General features: G+C 40.4%; 1 protein-coding gene and 1 long non-coding RNA gene across 3 annotated transcripts; both read right to left on the bottom strand.

The window, feature by feature from the left end:
• Positions 1 to 3,646: 3,646 nt before the first annotated feature.
• Positions 3,647 to 4,579, bottom strand: LOC124412836. The gene is made up of 3 exons (XR_006929825.1): positions 4,266 to 4,579; positions 3,952 to 4,075; positions 3,647 to 3,831 (listed from the first exon to the last, which is right to left on the bottom strand). It is a non-coding gene; the product is annotated as an uncharacterized LOC124412836 (long non-coding RNA).
• An 809-nt stretch (positions 4,580 to 5,388) lies between these two features.
• LOC124412803 (sialin) lies at positions 5,389 to 17,654 on the bottom strand. Of its 2 annotated transcripts, none has more exons than XM_046892946.1 (8): positions 17,630 to 17,654; positions 8,904 to 9,139; positions 8,574 to 8,819; positions 8,406 to 8,490; positions 7,665 to 7,882; positions 7,388 to 7,537; positions 7,161 to 7,293; positions 5,389 to 6,813 (listed from the first exon to the last, which is right to left on the bottom strand). In XM_046892946.1, exons 2-8 carry the CDS (start codon positions 9,105 to 9,107, stop codon positions 6,362 to 6,364), a joined length of 1,488 nt encoding a protein of 495 aa, XP_046748902.1. In that variant the 5' UTR covers positions 9,108 to 9,139; positions 17,630 to 17,654; the 3' UTR covers positions 5,389 to 6,361. The 2 variants fall into 2 exon arrangements, with proteins under 2 accessions (XP_046748902.1, XP_046748892.1); XM_046892936.1 differs by lacking the exon at positions 17,630 to 17,654 and adding an exon at positions 14,476 to 14,931.
• Positions 17,655 to 17,815: the final 161 nt, after the last annotated feature.

Raw genomic sequence — 17,815 nt, forward strand, 5'->3', positions numbered from 1 at the left:
ACATCCTACAAGGAATGATTAAAGCTGCAGTAAAATTATACGACCTCTGGACACTTGATACGTGTTAAACCTTTCAAGTTCGTTTTTTTCAAAAAAAATATTGTCTCCACCCAATGACTCGGTTTATCAAAACAAGTCATTAGCAATCCTAACGATCTAGTTCTCTAATGAAGAATAACAACACAACGAATTTATTATGGAATGTGCTACTTTGGACTATTCTGACAAATCAATATTTCACTATGACAATAGACATGCGTGGGAGTAGATTAAAGTAACATTTATACGAAGTTACTATATGAGAGTCAATTTACACGTTAACGGAGCTATAATCGTAGCATCGTTTGAGTAGGTGCGGCAAACCAAATCGGGAGCGGCAGATAGTGCTTGAATAATCGTTCTCTATCTCCTGTTCGAAAATAAAATATATCGCGCGACATTCTGCCGTTTCCTTTTCGGATTGATTGTCAGACTGATCTCCATTAAGCACGGTCTTAATCATACCAATGTTGCGGTCAAAGCACCCCGTATATATATAATGACCTACGTCGACGTGATGCTCGATCAAAATTCAAATACAGAACATGTACAGCGTAATACATATGAATTTTAACAATTGAGATTGAATTACCCCGCCCGAAGCTTCTTTCTTGGAATACACCGCCGATTGATTGTCGATTCTTGCAATGTTGATTTCCCGTCCCTCCAATTTGGCGAGGAATAATTTACAGACACATAAATTCGTCTGCAGGATTTATTCCACCTTCTTACACCTCTTAACGCAGCAATCGATATGAGCGCACGATGCTTCAAGAGGTATAAGGTACCCAATTCGGTTAGCCTCTCTCCAATTAGCAGTGAATGAGGAGCGAAGTTTGGCTTCACAGGCGATTCATGGAACCCCCGACTAACTTTCTGACTTCAAGTCGGGATCCACAGAGCGTGCGAAAGCGCATCTCTGACTGCTGAGCATCTTCTGCCATATATGCTAATTCGCAGCTGCAAATTTCATGTCAACGACGGGGCTGAGGCGAATGAAGAACTCGCTTTTATGGGTACGGGACTAGTTATCGAAGGGTCAATTAGTAAGTATCAATTCCGAAACTTTAGATTTAGGAGTATCGAAGATCCAATCAGGCATGTCATCAAAACTTCGAATGATCAAAACCCCGAGTGGTCTAAATTCCGAAGTCAAAATCTTGAAAGCTCAAAACTCCGCTTAGCTCAAAGTTTCGACTGTAACTCCGAACGTTAAATTTTTCTACATATGCGGTAAACACTTCACGGCATATGTGGAAGTCAGCACCGTTCAAAATTTTTGACCAATCGGGGTTTTGATCGTTCGGAAATTCAATCATTTGGAATTTCGAGATTCCATTTAACGATCAGTGTGAATTTTAACAATTCAGAATTTCGATCTACACCCATTTTTCCAACAGAAAAATCACGACATGATCTCGGCAGTCTTTTCTTCCCACATTCCTGTCAAATTACCCGCCGACGTCCTCACCGCAGCCGCTGCCGCCTGCCGCACCACGTGGTTGCGGGGCCGTCGAAGAGGAGGAAGACCAGCCCGTTCGCTTCGTGGGCCTGAGGGGGTTCCCATGAGTCGCGGGGGTGGGGTCGAGGTATTTCGTAGCCCTCGGGCTTAACCACCTCCGCGCCTCTCTGCCTTAGCCATCATCCTAGCCTCTTAAAAATCTGGCATGCGTGCAGCTACGCTGCACTCCAACTCTGCCTTATTATGAAGGCCCTTAATGGGCGAGCTGACTGTCTTTGTTACTCCGGAGGCCGTACCTCAGGATTATTTCTCTACTGGATTGCAAATCTCTTGAGAATATCTGATTTATAATTTTGTGATTAAAAAGCTGATCTTATATCTCGCTTGTATTATAAACTAGGTTCTCTTCTCTGCACTTGCGGGCAAACTGCACGATCCTTCAATTAATCGTGCCACTTTGTTCGCCATTCGGTCCCGTACGTTCCGGTACTGTTTTCCGGTGACAGGTGTCGTTTCTTTGTTTCTCATCAATTAGTCATCTCGGTAAATTACCCTCTCACGCAACGCCTAAAGAATTTTAAACTACGGACATGGAATAATTATCGGCCGGTCTGCATTTGGAGAAATATAAGAAAAAGAAACGCCCAATATATACTGATTATAGCAGTGACTTCGCGCCTGCTAGGCATTTCATCGTCACGTCAACGCTTGCTGCACGCTACTTAGCTTTCTGTGCTTCCCGTCCTCTTTAGAAAGCGAATTATTCAGAACGCGAAACTGTTTGGGATAAACCACGTTAATGATGTCATACCGCTTCCGAGTTTGATGGTATTTTCCTTTCGTTTGTCTGCATTTCCCGGCCAACAGTTCGCGTGAATTTGAAAACGTACCAGAACCGATGACGTGAACAGTTATACACACCCGGGGACTTTTTCGCTCGAAAATAATTCCACCTAACTGTGATTGAGCGTCGTTCTATCCACAACACGAATCATAAACGACAGAATGAAATATTTCCAAGAACTTCTTCCTGACAACTTGTCCTTCATTCATGAATACTGATAAATTCAGGACGTTCTGTCGGCCGCATTCTCGGCAATTCATGGACTCTGCAGGTTATATATACGTTGTTCCTAGTATCACGCTAATTACCAACAGCGTTAACTGATAAGCCAACGATCCGAGTAATGCTCCTCGCACTGTGTCTCGGTTCGTAATAATACAGGAAGTCACGTGCATTACTGGAATGATGAAAAAATGGGAATTCACAGTGAGCAGAACACGTATTCGTTCCACGTTTATACGTGACGACGTAGCTGTAGTCAGACCATAAATGAACACCGTATTACTCCACGAAGCCAGCTATCTAAAATCCGTCTCATCACAAACAATATTTCGCTTCTCTCTCGCCCGGCGGTTGATAAGAAAAGAATTTCTCGATGCTGAACGAACATGTCATATGAGTAGTTCAAAAAACAGAGGTCGGTCGTTGGGAGTCAACCGAGTTGTCAAAAGGTCATTTCCTACCGTGAAGACTAACCTGCGTCTAACACGTGGTAAATCTTGCAATCAGGATTTCAGAAGGCGAGCTGCGAGGCGACTTCCTAGATTCGTGGCCTCCGCGTCCTGTGCCGATCGAGAGGATAGGGGGGCAGGATTCCGGGCAGGCATGCAGGCGATAATTTAGGCAAGGCGCGCATCTTAGCGAGGCCAATCAGCCATCGGGACGAGCACCCTAGAAAGATAGCTGGGATTATCATGCACGTGCATGTTGACAAAAGAAGTTTAGCTTGTAAAGCTGATTAAACCTTACTTAATCACAACCGATCAGGACGGTATAAACCTCGCCGGGGTCTCCGGCGTCTCGCCGCAGCTCCACGGCCTCATGGGCTCCTGGTTGTATGGCGGCTGAGCGGGCGGTCCTGCGCGGCAAAATAACAACAAGTAGGCTCCTCGCTCTGCGTGGTCTCCGGCTACCTTCGACATAGCAACTGAATTCAATGCTGCAATCCATGGATTCCTAAGATTCTACGGTTATACCTAACACCACTCGGAACAAATCTCTGCCTAACGTTCCTAGCGAATAGATATAGTGTTATCATCGGAGTTCAACTTTTTCAGACGTACAGTATGATGTGAACGAGGACGACGGCGGCGCCGTTCCGCAGGGAAAAATGGCTACGGACTCGGCGGCGGCGGGGCGTCGAGGCCACTGAGAAGGCCTTCGGGGGGGCGAGAAATAATCTTGCCGCCTCCTCCTCCTCCTCCTCCTCCTCCTCCTCCTGCCAACTTTTGAATCAATCCACACACCACCTCGCTTGCAATCACGGCTACGAACGTTTTCGAAACGGTGTTATACATACACCTATAGGTATGCGGTTTCGCACAAACGCTATAATGCGTACGTACGTAGGTGTGCTGTGTTTTTTTTTTAAATTTTTTATCTTTACCTGCAAACCAGCTGACTAATTGATTTCAGCATAACATACGTTATTTATAGCAATCGGACTATCAAGTTCCACGGCACTTATCGATCAATTAGAATTAAGTGTAACTCGTGAGGTTTTGCGATACCTATAACAAAAAGAAGACGTTGACATCCGTTACAACATTTTACCAAGTTTCGCACGTCTTTCCATAAAATAATTTTTTTTTCTCTTCAATTACCCATTTTTCAATTACATACCGTACGATCTACGTATGCTCAGACTTTCAATCTTTTCTATCATCCTGTTTTTCATGCGAGTAATTTATCTAAGCACACCAAATCGCGCATCCGTGGATGCATCGTGATATCTTCTTCCCTGCCAGTCTCGGCGTGTAATCGATACCCTGTTTGTGTACGGAGTGGGAATTCTCCTCGCGGTGACGTCTCGGCGCTCTTAGCTCCTCGATCGGTTTGGACTCCTGATGAGAGCGTAGAGCGCCGCAGCGCCACGCGTCACGGCGAGCAGCATCGCAACGCAGGGCGCCAGTACGCCGTCCACCGCGACGCACTCCGCCGTTCCACGACCGACGTCCACCATCTGCGCCGTTCCCCCACCCCCAATAACAGATTGTACAAATCCGCTCAAAAAAAGCTCGTCCATTTATCGTCCAGCACCGCCACAGGGCTGCGACGTCGACTGTCCAGCTGCGTCATCGCAAGTTGGGTCGGGGGGGGGGGGGGGGGGGGGGGGGGATTCTACTAAAAGGAAGCCTGCGCCATCCCGTGGGATCTTGTAGAACGAAGAGTTCCATTTACCGACTCAGATTGATACTGTCCAGTTGTTGCTACAGTTCGCGTCTCGTTAGACACTGAAGCTGTTGGTCAATTGGATGTCAATTCTGGTCGGTAAGTCAAAAGTGTCCCATAAGTGTTCGGGTTCTACTGAAGTTCTGAACCATTAGAAAGATCGATACCTAGGCTTCGGAAACTGCATTCGGTGTGCATTGAGTGCAACCAGTCGAGCCGTTGTTGATCAAGTCTACGATAAAGTAATGATAAAGCGATATTTGATGATAACTTGAATGTGAATGCTCATTTATTATCTGGAAGCTTACACCTAAGTTCAATGTCGCTGATAAGGATGGTCCACCGTTTCCATACCCTTGAATTGGCATGTTGATATTGGAGTCCCACCTAATGATTCACAACGCATGATTCAACCGATTGTAGAGCATTAATTTTTGGCATATCCTCTCGAAGTTTATCACGACAAATTTTTACGTACAGATTAATCGTTTGGGATCACTCTTTTATTGGAAAACTATTACCACCTGCGATTGTAAATGGACTTTATGGTTGACGGAAATAATTGGAGATGAGTTATTAGAACATGCAGACGTTGCTCGTGATACATATAAAGATGCTCATAGTTTGCTATAAATTGCAAAATATCGATGTAAAAAAACTTAAATCTTTATTTACATATTTCGATAAAATACAATTTACAAAATGGTAATGTGCTCACGTATATACCTCTTGTCTGATGCAACGTTGATATCTTCTTAAACCTTGCGATCTGTTCAATTCAAATTTCATAGTTATACCTACTTGAAAGTTTAGAACTTCGAAGAAATACCGAGCTCCACAATAAATGTCTGTGAACATTCAAAGTTTAAGGATTTTCCAAGTGCTTATAATAATGGCAGATTATTCTTCGGGACATACTTAAAAGCCCCAACTGATAAATTAATTTCAAAAGGGCTGTTGGACAAAACGTTAAATCTGTTCCATATTGTCTTATATCCTCTGCAGATTCCTCAATAATTTTCAAGCGATAATTTTCTAGCTCATCTCGTTTTCCATATAGTTATTACCGGCAGAGCAACAGTTTCCTACCCGAGAGATGCACAGCTCTTGAAAAATTCATCGTAATTATGACTTTCAATTTCTGTATAGCGCCAAAAGCACGCTAATATGATTGATACGGTTTTGTTACTTTGAAGATATAATCAGAAGATTGTTGCTCACTGCCATCGATGTATAAATACAATTGCATCCTTTACCGCATTCTGCCCATATTAGAGTCTGTTAATCATTTACGACAGTGAAGATACCTCGACGTTGATATCTTCATGTAGGTACCTTGAAGATTGCGTTCAAAAGTTTTAATTTCATTGAATCGATTGGCCCAGCCTTATTGTTAGAATTTAACGTCCATCAAGCTCTTCGTCATTTTCGTGCTCGCACAAAACTATCACTGAATAATTTTTGTCGTACTTTTCCTGTTGAGCTTCGAGTATCACATAGACTAATGAAATACTGTGATTTCCACATTGTTAAAGCCAAACCAGCAATGAACCGGAAGGAAAGATTTACATCCAATACAGCTTTACGTGCCTAGACATTTGAGTTGTGGACCTGTCACCCCCTGCTCATACTTCAGTCTTGCCTTTCAGAGGAATTGCCTCTTCGGGTGATTTGACGTTCTCCAAAGCCCGCTCCTTTTCCGGGATACTTCTATCGCTCCTTGGACTATTCCAAGACTGGAGTTTCCCGGATCCGAAGAACGTAAAGGTCAGACCACCCGACACATAGGTTGCAGCAAGAATCCAAAACACTATCCTCCACTGCGGGAAGGTCTGGTTGTTGAGAGTCAACGAGCCAACCATTTCGGCGCTCAAGAAGCCTCCTAAGGAACTAAGAGTATTCGCCAACCCAAAAATCGTCCCAGAAAAATTTGGGGCAATGTCTAAGCCATTTCCTAAGTATCCAGCAGTCACTCCGCCGTTAATCGTCAGGGCGACTGTAAATATCGCCACAGAAGTAATCTGGTCACATCCCATAAAAGCTTGCACGATCATCAGCAGTCCAGGAGTCATTACCGCTGTAATGAAATGTGAATATAAGTGACAATTGACTCCCGAGTGACCTTACAATATGGGTAATGACAGACAAAAGAGTGAATGCTTGTTGTTCCCACTTGTTCCACTAATTAATGTTACGAGGAACCGAGAGTGCTTATAAATATTAGTTTTACTTTGACAGCGAAACGTTGAATGAAATTCGCATTTTGTTAATGTATGAAACGATGAAATGACGGTTCTGTTAACTACCATGATCTCTTATTGTGAATGTTGAGTGAATAGAATATAATTCATGCCAGACCTCTTCTCCAATTGACCTTCCCAACTGACATCGTTCATTTATTCCCAAGAATTCGTCATTACTCACCGAAGGCAGTAAAGCTTTTTCGAATCGCTGTAACTGAGAGCTTATTAGTTCGTCTCAGATAATCGGCCACAGATGAAGTCAACACGGCGAAACAATACTTCCCTAGGTAAGGTAAGGACGAAAGTAGACCATTCTAAGGAGAATGAAAAAAAAATTTTGGAATCTCAAAGAAAATTGACTTGTGCAATATTCTTGCGGGAAGCGGAAAATAGTAAAAATATCTATACCTTTTTAATTTCGAAGCCCAGAATGTATTTCATATAAGTTGGTAGCTGATTCACCACCGTGAAGTAACCGAAAACACTGCATCCGTGGGTGATGATGATTGCCCAAACAGGGACAGACGTCAACATCGCCTTCCACGGTACAGCCGAGTGCTGTAAGCCAAAAATTGTACAGATCATTGGCATTGGATGTGAGAAAGTAACAATCGCATCAAGTGCTTACGCTTGATCGAATATGCACTTTCGTCTGATGAATACAAATGGTTTTAAAAGCACGCACCTTCGAAGTAGAAGACGTCCCGATGGACTCTTCGATAAACCTGCGTTCCTCGGCTGAGATGCGAGGATGTTCAGCTGGAGAATCATAGACAACAACGAACCAGGCGATGCTCCATATTAAGCTGATTCCACCGGTCACGTAGAAGACCGATTCCCACCCAATCGAAGCAATCAGGAACCCACATATCGGCATCGTGATTGCCGCGCCAAGAGAAGATGCTGGAAAATGGTCCAAGACGTGCAGGCATGTTTCTGTTACGATTTCCACAATTCAGAGTGAGCGTTCAGGAGTTTCGCACCCTTATAGCCAGTCCCCGAATGATTTACGCCCGGTCAAATATTCTTCACCTGCATCCGTAAACTGGCCATTGTAGGGGAGAGTAGGGTATATGAGACCTGTATCGGGTAGGTTGAATCACCTTCTCGTTATACTTTGAGACACAATTCGTCACACCTTGTGTGATGGTGAAAAAGTTGATGTGTAGCTATGGTTAGAATTTTCACTTATAACGGTGAAGGTAAGTCAGTTCAGTTTATGCAAGAATTTCAAAGTATTTTCACATAGCTTGACAATTGATCAAACTAGCAATTCGTAAATTTGTAATAAAACTGGCCCCCCTCCCCTACTCTCACCAGGAAAACACTATCGTTATTCATGTAAAAAAGCTCGCCGCAAATCACCTACCGAATGCACACCTTGAATTGTCTCAAACAACCATCGAAAATATCTCTGAAATCTCACCCATCATATTCGCAATGAATTTGCTCCGTTCCATTGGAGGAATCCATCGTGCAGTCATGGGATGAATGGCGGGCCAAGTGGCTCCCTGAAATGAATAAAGCCGTGTAAGCATCGTGTTACCCTCTCTCGACTAACTTATTGCTGAATTTATTTCGAGATAAGACTTACCAGCATAAAGCCAAGAATCACTCTGAGAGCCGCAACCGCAGGATAGCCGAGTGTCGCTGCCAACGGTGTGAGAAGAGTGATAGCGCTTGCGGTCAGCATGCTGTACCCAAACACCCTTTTGGCACCAACGATCTCCGCAAGCCGACCACCGGGTAACTCGGTGCAAATGTACCCCCAGAAGAAGCTACCCAAGATCTTGTTTACCTCGTACTCGTTCCATGAGTACCTGGTTTGTTCGATGGCATCCTGCAACATTAGCATGCCGAAATTCAAGTATATGGAAGAGAAATGCCAAATATTATAATCAAGTAGAAGAAAAGTTGCCTTTACATTTTTTGCCGGTAAGTCCCCCTGTTCAATTAGACTCATATTAGCTGTGAAATTTTTATGGGAATCAACCAGTCCAGCACATCCTGGATCCGTGATGGTTTTGTTGGAATGTTCAGAGCTGTTGCTGGGTAATACCATAGCCACGATAGCTATCGTTAAATTGACACGTAACATGTAGTTCAACATGAATCCAAGAATCACCATGATATTCAGAATCTGACGACACGAGAAACGATCTGAAAAATTAATTTTCGTGATTAAGATTGAGCGAGGAGGGTCAAAAAACAGATTTTTTTACTATCAGGGTTTGCATAAAGTCAATTTTTGTTGGCAACAATTTAAGTGGCTATTACATAGTTGAAAATAAATTGCTGAGAATCATACGATACTTGTGGTGAGGACAAACCCAATAATCGTCAAAACATAATTTTTATCTGTTTATTACCTGTTTAGCAGTTAATACTGATAATACGTGGTTAAAAAAAAAATTGTTATCCATACCAATGAAGCAATAAGTTAATTTTTTTCCTCTGATCACAAATTTTGCTACCGCAAATTATATGCAGAATCCAATAATTAGCATGCAACGTATTTCTGCGTAGGTACATAGGTACCTGCAAAACTGGCGGGAGCTAATATCGCGCAAATTTCTGTAATAGATAACGATTCTATTACGTAATTGTCGTAACTTTTCTTCGAGAATTATTATGTCGGTCGAAAGGTTTGCATGTGCCATTCGACGATCGTGAGCACCTACGTGTGTCGGTAGGTACGTCAATTTGGCAAAAGCCCCAGAAACAAGCCACATCTGGTATGGCGACTGGTAAACATATTTACGTAACTTCACCGGCATTTAGACCAGAAAAACCTATTCTTTGAGGTGACAAACCGACCATGGATAAGGGGAATCGAGTTTCGCGAGCCGATTTGTTCTCTTATGGTCAAGTGTAACAAGACTGCGTCCACACTATAGACCAGGACAGAACCAGCTGGCAAACGGTGACCCATTGTCGATGGAATACCGGCAAAAAGTGAGCACCTGTCGGTGCCAATTTTCAAATTCGTAGAACAAGTAGTTGCGGACAAGAGCCGACCGACTCCCGAGCAAATTTTTAATGCCTTAAAAGACATGAAGGGTGATCGAAAGGGATAAGATTCCGAGTAATTAGATTATAATATTAGCTAGAACTCTCCTGGAAAAACAGCGACTTTACGCCTCTAACCGTTTTTTAGTTCTCTTGATTGCACTAGCCTGAATGAGTTTTTCTGGAGTCAAAGAGACAGTATCGTCCCTGAAATAAAGGGCCGGGTGCTCAACGTCAGAAATGTCTGGGTATAAGACGTCGTGACGCCCGTAAATACCGACTTAGTCTAGCTTGCACAAGTATTTATAAACAGCCTTAGCCTTGCCCCGGTGCTTCCTGCTATGTTGAAGTCAAAGGAGAATTGGTTCGCTCAACAAGTTACAATTCTTTTACACTGCAGCGGTATATACCAACGGACTACTCACTGATTAGCATTTCAGATGTCTGGAAATGTGTTAATTGGATGCGATTTGAATTGTTAAGAAATATTATTCACGAACGCAAATTTAAGATATTTTGCCAGTGCTAAAAATTTACAATTTAAAAAAAAAAAACAAAAAAATGTATTCGAAGATATAATTCAATCAAATAATTAATTACTTGAAATAGCAATATTTCGTCAATTAATAATTTTGCACGACAGAGCATGTGTATATAATAAACCGTTATTTTTTAGCAACGGATTCTTGCGTAATAATCGCCACTTGACACTCAAATAACACTTGAGGGGTCGTCCCGGAGACTAATCACTTTATTAAGCGCATTTGACAAACTTTAAGTATGCGTGATGTTGAAAGTATTTATGCATTTCAAAGACTCAAAGAGTACAGCTGGAATCGCAGACCTAAAATCGCTCTTTCGCGTCCATGAAATCGCCTAAATAACATAAACGGTTTAAGAGATAGAAAAAGTTCATTGCCATTCACGATATTCAAACATTTTAGGAACATCTGTAAGCAACAATTACACGTGTAATTTGGATAATCTCGCTGTCATTTAGTCGGTTTCATATAGCAAAGTAGGTGATCTGAGAGCACGTGGCGGTATTTCCAGGCCTTGATTAACTCACGTCAGTGATAGATTGAGGTGGTTACGTATATTATTGAACGAGCAACGATAATGCCAAAATGATGGGTGTGATTTCTCGTAATGGCCGGTACAGTGCAATTTAAGTAATTGCACGTTTCCTCTGTAATTCGCGCAACAAATAAATCATCAAGTAGGTACGCAAACGTTTTAGCACCGGCCAATTGCTACGAAATATTAAAGGCAAACAGATGATTCAAGGCCACATGAAACATGGCTAAGCAAAAACGCCTCTTGAATTGAAACTGTACCCTGCAAGTAACGGACGTAATTGTCACCCACCGGCGAATGATTTACCTAGAGGCAATTCGTTTCGTTAATTAATTAATATGATCGATCAATGTTCAACGATTGAGATAGTAAAGTGGGATTAAAATTTACTCCGCATATTAGAGACCGTACTCTTTTACACTGCTATGGAAATGTATGAATCAATAATTTGAAAAAATCAAATCAGCGCGTGAGGATTTTGAAAGAAACCCAAAGTTCACACACAATTAAGGCAGAAAATACATGAATGATTCATTAAATCATTTTTGTAAACAGTATAAAATTGACAGAGTAGAAATTATTCGGGCAAATGAAATGCAAATATCCAAGGTTACAAACGAGTACTTATACCATCAGAAGTAATGAAACTTATATGATTTAAGGTTACATTGACGCTTTGTGCGATTAGAGTTATATTGCATAATGAGCGCCTAAGGCCACGCCAAATTTTAGCAACTCTTGCGAATCTGTTTGACAAAGTAACGTTAAAAGATGCGGTGAGGTAGCGTCAAAGCAACCAGCCAGCATCCGGGATTAAAGACCGTAATCAAGTGGAAAAAAACTCATCTATTGAAAGCGAGAAGGTAACACTGAAAAAAGAGAGTTACATAACTAGGTATTCAAAAGAAAAAGAAACAACAATAGGCTTTAGATGATCAAACGGAGCGACGCCATGAAACAGTGATTGTTTCGTGAGTTAACCAAGCATGAAGCTGTTCGATAGGTACTCTGGATTTCTTGCTCCGCATCTGTCTGGAATACCCTATTATATTAAGTAGTCAAGTGATATAATTTCGATCATCAAAAAGTACGCGAGATCCTCTCTTTTTAGTACCAAAAAATGACCCCCAAAAAGAGAAATTAACAAACTACAGTCAATTATACCAGACCTTGGACTGTCATTAGCTGTTCTCGTGACTGATGCAATGTGATCCATTAGTCAAGATTTTCGTGGCAATACTCAATGCTTTTCGAAAATTTTATTACATGTGCCAGTAATATTGCAGAGTCGTAAGTCAAAGTCTCGTTCAGTGCTTCAGAGAATTTTACGTTCCATTGGGTCGATCGTTTGCCATCTGTCGCGATATACGATTAGTAACCATGGAACGAGCGAGGGGTGCACCGAGGCCGTGGATACCTACGTCAAATTTCATCATTCAGGAGGTATACATAGACTAAACGCATGGATACTTGAGCCAATTGCAGGCACCGATTACATACGCCATTAGCTCGGATTTATTACAGCGCAATTCGTTACTCCAGCTTCTCAAATTTAATTGAACTTGAATTTCTTTATGTGCATTTTTTTGCTGATGTGAATGTATGTGAGTCTGTTTTTCAGTTTAGTAAGTCTTTGCCTATGTCACATCAGCAATGTTTTTTTTTTTTTTTTTTGGAATACTGCCACAAAATTGCTTCAAACCTTGCGGCACAAATTTGTATTCCATACACAAACTTTCAAGTGAAATCGATTCACGATTTTTCGAATGAATTTCATGCTTCATATGCGTCTGTTTCAACAGCAATAAAATCATTTCAAAAGATTTTGTGCCTTTACGATGTGAATTCAGTTCACTGGATCCTGAGAGAAAATTTCCAAGAAAACGTGCGTCCCAATTTTACAATAACTGCTATTGATCTGTGGCTCATCAATATGTAAGTAGTATGTTATTAAACCAGCTAACACCAGTTCGCATATTCATAATGTCAATATGTTAAACTGTCCAACAATAGCCAGCATTCTTTGACACTGCTTGAACAAAAAAATCGCGATGACGGGTGCAGATGAAAATGTAGAACGATCAGACGACACGAGGCTCACAATGTTGAATTTTGAAAAACGAGAAAACCTGGTTTGTAGAATTTTAAAATGTAGAAAGTCGAAATATACTCGGTCGAGTAAGTACAGGGCTGAAAATATAAAATCATCAAAATCTTGACTTTTACATGTTCGGTTTGCTATATTCATATTCATTCTGTTGATTATGTATTTTGGAAAGATTCCTCACACTTGCCCCTTCTACGTATTGCTTTTTTTGTAGTTCGACTGTCTACACTTTGAAAATCTATGAAATAAATGTTTGAAAATCTCATATTACGACTTATATTTTTTGATCTTCCAACATTTTCAGCCCCACCTGGCGATGACTGAAACAGACTTGGTACAGTCGTTAAGGGAAATTTTATGCTACCCACAACACCGGGTAGCATTGAAAGCCACCAAGCCTTCCACTAAATTTTGTTTTTACGGTCAGTATTAAGTTGGTTACATTATCGCGCTATATTTCTTGGCATCCGCTATTTACATGGATTAGTGGCTAAAAATACTGAAGGTGTAAATTTGTATCCGCGAATACTCTACATGCTATCATGGCTTATGCTTGAGAGACGTTTAAAGGCAGGATAATATATTCTTGAAAATTTGAAATTTTCGTTGTTAACGATCAAAAGCATTACACAATTATTCGTAATAAACGACTAAATATTTTGATGTTTTGAAGATTTTTGCAATGCAAAAAGTTGAAATTGTCCTCCTAACAAATGAATTATCATTCTTGTTACGTTTCGTATTGAAAATAAGTCAACATATTCAATTTTGATTCCATCATCGATTCGCTACACGCTATCTGGCATTAAAGCGCTATATCATATGTTGTCAAAATGGTTTTAGTTGGAATCCCATCTTTTCTCATTGAATGAAAGTTTTTGAAAAACGTTGTCAAGCGACCAATATTCACCCTCGCCATTTTTTATTAGGTACATTAAAACTTTTTTAGGTGATATTAACAACTAAGATGTACAACTTAAAGAAAAAAATTGTTACATGGACCAATCGAGTTAAAATATTTACTAAAATCTTAATAGCAATTTGCATGACTATATTGAATCATCGATTTTCAATTTTCACCGATTTCGAAAAACTGTGTAGGTATGGAATAACCCAATCGGAACTATTTCTCTCTATTACTCCTCTAATCCGAAAGTTGAAACACCAATGAATTTTGCATTCGCACAATTTAATATCAAAACATAATTGTTGCAATCTTATCCCAACGTCACTCTGATCTGAGAGTACAAATTATTTTACAATGAGAGTATTAAAAGCATCTCACAAGATTGAAAAATCTTACCTGCAATGCTGCGATTCGATGCCATATTAAAACTCGCTCTTAATAACTTAATATTACTTTAAAAAATCCGAAAAACAAATTAGAAACTAACAAAAAAGAAAAGTAATAATTGTTTAAATGCAAAACGGAGAAGCACCAAGAATGCCCAGAATACAATTTGATTTTCAACTGTCAGCGGAACTGTTTTTCGACACTCTCAGCCACGCTTTCGCGTTTGCGAAACTGGCTTACTGGGTGTCAACAATAGACTCTGCAAACAGCAACCACTAGGCGCAAATTGTTATTTATAATAAAAGCGCTGGCCCGTCGAAGGTGCCCCACGACGATGGGCACGCGGCGATGCACTTGAAATTCTTGCGTGGGTGGCAATGCGCACCAAGAAAACTACGAGTAAGTAAAAAGTCAACGTACTGGCAGCGGTGCTGACCAGCACTGTCGGGCGATTGCAATCGACTGAATACTTAACGCGGCGTCGACAGCGTGGTGCAACCAATCGGTCGTTCGACTCGAGGGGGACGGCGACGACGTCATCCAATTTCCGTAGGAAAAATAAGAAAAAAATAAATAAATAAACGCCGGGTACAAAAATAAACAATAATTGAACCGTCATAGCGTGCCAAGTTCGCGGAGGTGTGGCATACTCGTAAAAAAAAAGTAACGGTCTCACACACACACACACACACACACACACACCCGATTTGCAATAACAATTTAGCCTTGTGCTAAACGATTTATTACGTATCTCGTATATGTATATCCTAAAGAATCCAAATTTGGATGCATACTTCGCAATGAACCTTCCGGTATAATACATCAATGAAGTTGAAATATTATCAGATTTCGATGAAATCTTAGAGTAGACTTCAAAAGCTTTAAAGTTACTTCAACGAGGTGGATTTCCGAACTGTAATACGCGTGGATAAGTTTATCCTTCAGTGATCACTGAATAGATATTCGAAATAACAAAGACAAGTTATTTGCATTTTTTACCAGTCAATTTTAACATTGCGATTTTCTTGTTCCTAGGAGCTAAACCCCGAGTAATTAGGTTATACGTGTACTATATTTTTCGAAATTCATGAGCTGATATTCATGACTTACTTAAAACAGGGGATAAATCTTTGACGTAACTGTGAATTTTCATTTTTCTACCTACCCACAAAACTGTTCGTAAATTGCTATATGAAACTACCATAATGTATTAGGGAACACATCGCAATACTGAAACGAATGAAAATTGGCGAGAATCCAACACGCGATTAGACACCGAGGTGCACATGTTATGTGCAATATTGGCTGGTGCAAACATGATAAGTAGCATCAACTTGGACTGACAACCGCTGCTGTTACGTCACTTAACGTGACATAGTTTGACAAATTTTCCTCATTGATAGTGTATTGTCATGCACGAAATAAGTGTATGGTAATGGCGTCTCATGGATACACACATACAATAGATAAACGAGTGCTCAACTGACGAATAAGATCTCAAATAATACTTTGTCTATTTCAACTTAGTCTCTATACTTTTTCAGCGGAAGCATTTAGCTTTTTCCAGGAGGGCATTCACTTTCAGTTGAGTCAATTTCAAGCTTACGTATCATTGTCAAATGTAAACGTGAATGTGAAACATTGCATACTACGTTGTACGAGATAAGACATTGTCTTCATTTTGAAAAATGCTTCCATAAAAATTAGTTTAGTGCAGATAGTCGATATTTTGCGGCTCAAGATATTACAGAAATGCGAAATATAAAGTGAATTTCAAAAACGGTGACTTTCAACGCCAGAATTTTAGTTTTCAAGTCTATCAGTAATTGTGTCATTTATTTCCACCAATTTTTAGTTAAGGGTAAAAAGAAGAAATAATGAATACCTATGAATAAAAAATTCTTTATATTACGAGTAATTGAAAAAATCAAGCGTATGCACCAAATACAGTAGGTACATAGCAAATTATACCTCGAGGGTTCCTTGAGAATTAACGATGCGAGGGACGTTTCACCGGCAAATAGGCAACTGAAGGTACATTTGACTTACTTACTGGCTATGAAATGGAACTTCGGTTGCCCAATTGCCGATGAAGAATTGTTCGCATCGTTATCTTTCAAGAAAGCCTCCAGGTAGAATTTACTGTGACAATAACAACCAGAGAAAAATAAATTACTTTTATAATATAAGGAATGGCCTCTGAGTTATCTAATTTTCATTCAATTCATTTCGTTCTATGATAAATATACAAAGCTCACAAGAAATTGAATTCGAAATTCGGCGTCAAAACCGTTTCTACAGAGTTCTTTTCTACAGAGTTCGTTTCTACACAAGATATTATCTAGAAAGTTTGATTCTACAGAATCATTTTAGGTCTGTATCTACGGAGATCCTTCTAAAAAATCGTTTCTGCAGACGAAATCTTGTAGATTGTTCGATTCTACAGAATAAAGGAGAAAAGCCCGTTTCTACAGAAAACTTTTCTACCGAATTGCGACATGCAGTTCGTTTCTACAGAATTTAGATTTGGAAGTTCGATTCTACAGAATTCGGTCGTGGAAGTTCGTTTCTCATACATTTAATTGTAAATTTCGTACATTTCGTTTTAATTTAGTTTAATCTAATTTAATTCAATTTAAATTATTTGACCGCCACTTGTAGAAATGAAACGGACTTGCAGACCTGAATTCTGTAGAAACGATATCTGTAGAAACGAATTCTGTAGAAACAATCCTGCCTCGGCAATTCTGTACAAACGAACTCTGTAGAAACGAACTTTGTAGAAAATATCTCCTGTAGAAACGAACTCTGCAGAAATGATATCTGTAAAAACGGTTTCTGTAGAAACGATCCTGCCCCGTGTAAACTGCTGTTTAATTTTCACTCCTCCAAAATAATACCTACCCAACTATTTACTAGTTTAAGTTTTCTTCTAAGTACAGTGCTAAATTCTATCCAAATCCGAAAATGGGTCCGAAATCTCCGGTACCAAATCTTCTAGATAATTTCAAAGTATTTTCTGCGATCTCCCAGTTTCCGCAGCTCTGTTCCACTAATTTTGGAAGACGACAGTCCGACAACACTGAGTGAAAACGGTACCCAAGGAGATGGAATGAGGGAGGATTGAAAGGAAGTATTTACTTTGCATCAAGTATGTACCTACAACTATTTCTCAGATGGGGTCAGAGGTACTGGTGCATGGACCATTTGACCACGAGGAAGATGAGAGCGTCTAAGAAGCATCGTGGGATGATGTAAGCGTGTTGAGCCTGAGTGGCGTCAGGACTGCCCTTAGCAGTACTTTTGCCCTTGGTAAAGTGACGTGGGAACCTTTATCTTCGCGTCTTGT

Source organism: Diprion similis, chromosome 2 (assembly GCF_021155765.1).
Source record: "Diprion similis isolate iyDipSimi1 chromosome 2, iyDipSimi1.1, whole genome shotgun sequence".
In the NCBI taxonomy this organism is placed as follows: domain Eukaryota; kingdom Metazoa; phylum Arthropoda; class Insecta; order Hymenoptera; family Diprionidae; genus Diprion; species Diprion similis.

What these genes read in the sequence shown, in the direction of transcription:
- LOC124412803 (XM_046892936.1), bottom strand. Translation starts at nt 14,500, where the DNA reads ATGGCATCGAATCGCAGCATTGCAG. An exon ending in TGATTCTTGGCTTTATGCTG is followed by an intron (nt 8,491 to 8,573) that starts GTAAGTCTTATC and finishes TATTCATTTCAG; the next exon opens with GGAGCCACTTGGCCCGCCAT. An exon ending in ATTCATTGCGAATATGATGG is followed by an intron (nt 7,883 to 8,405) that starts GTGAGATTTCAG and finishes ACCATTTTCCAG; the next exon opens with CATCTTCTCTTGGCGCGGCA.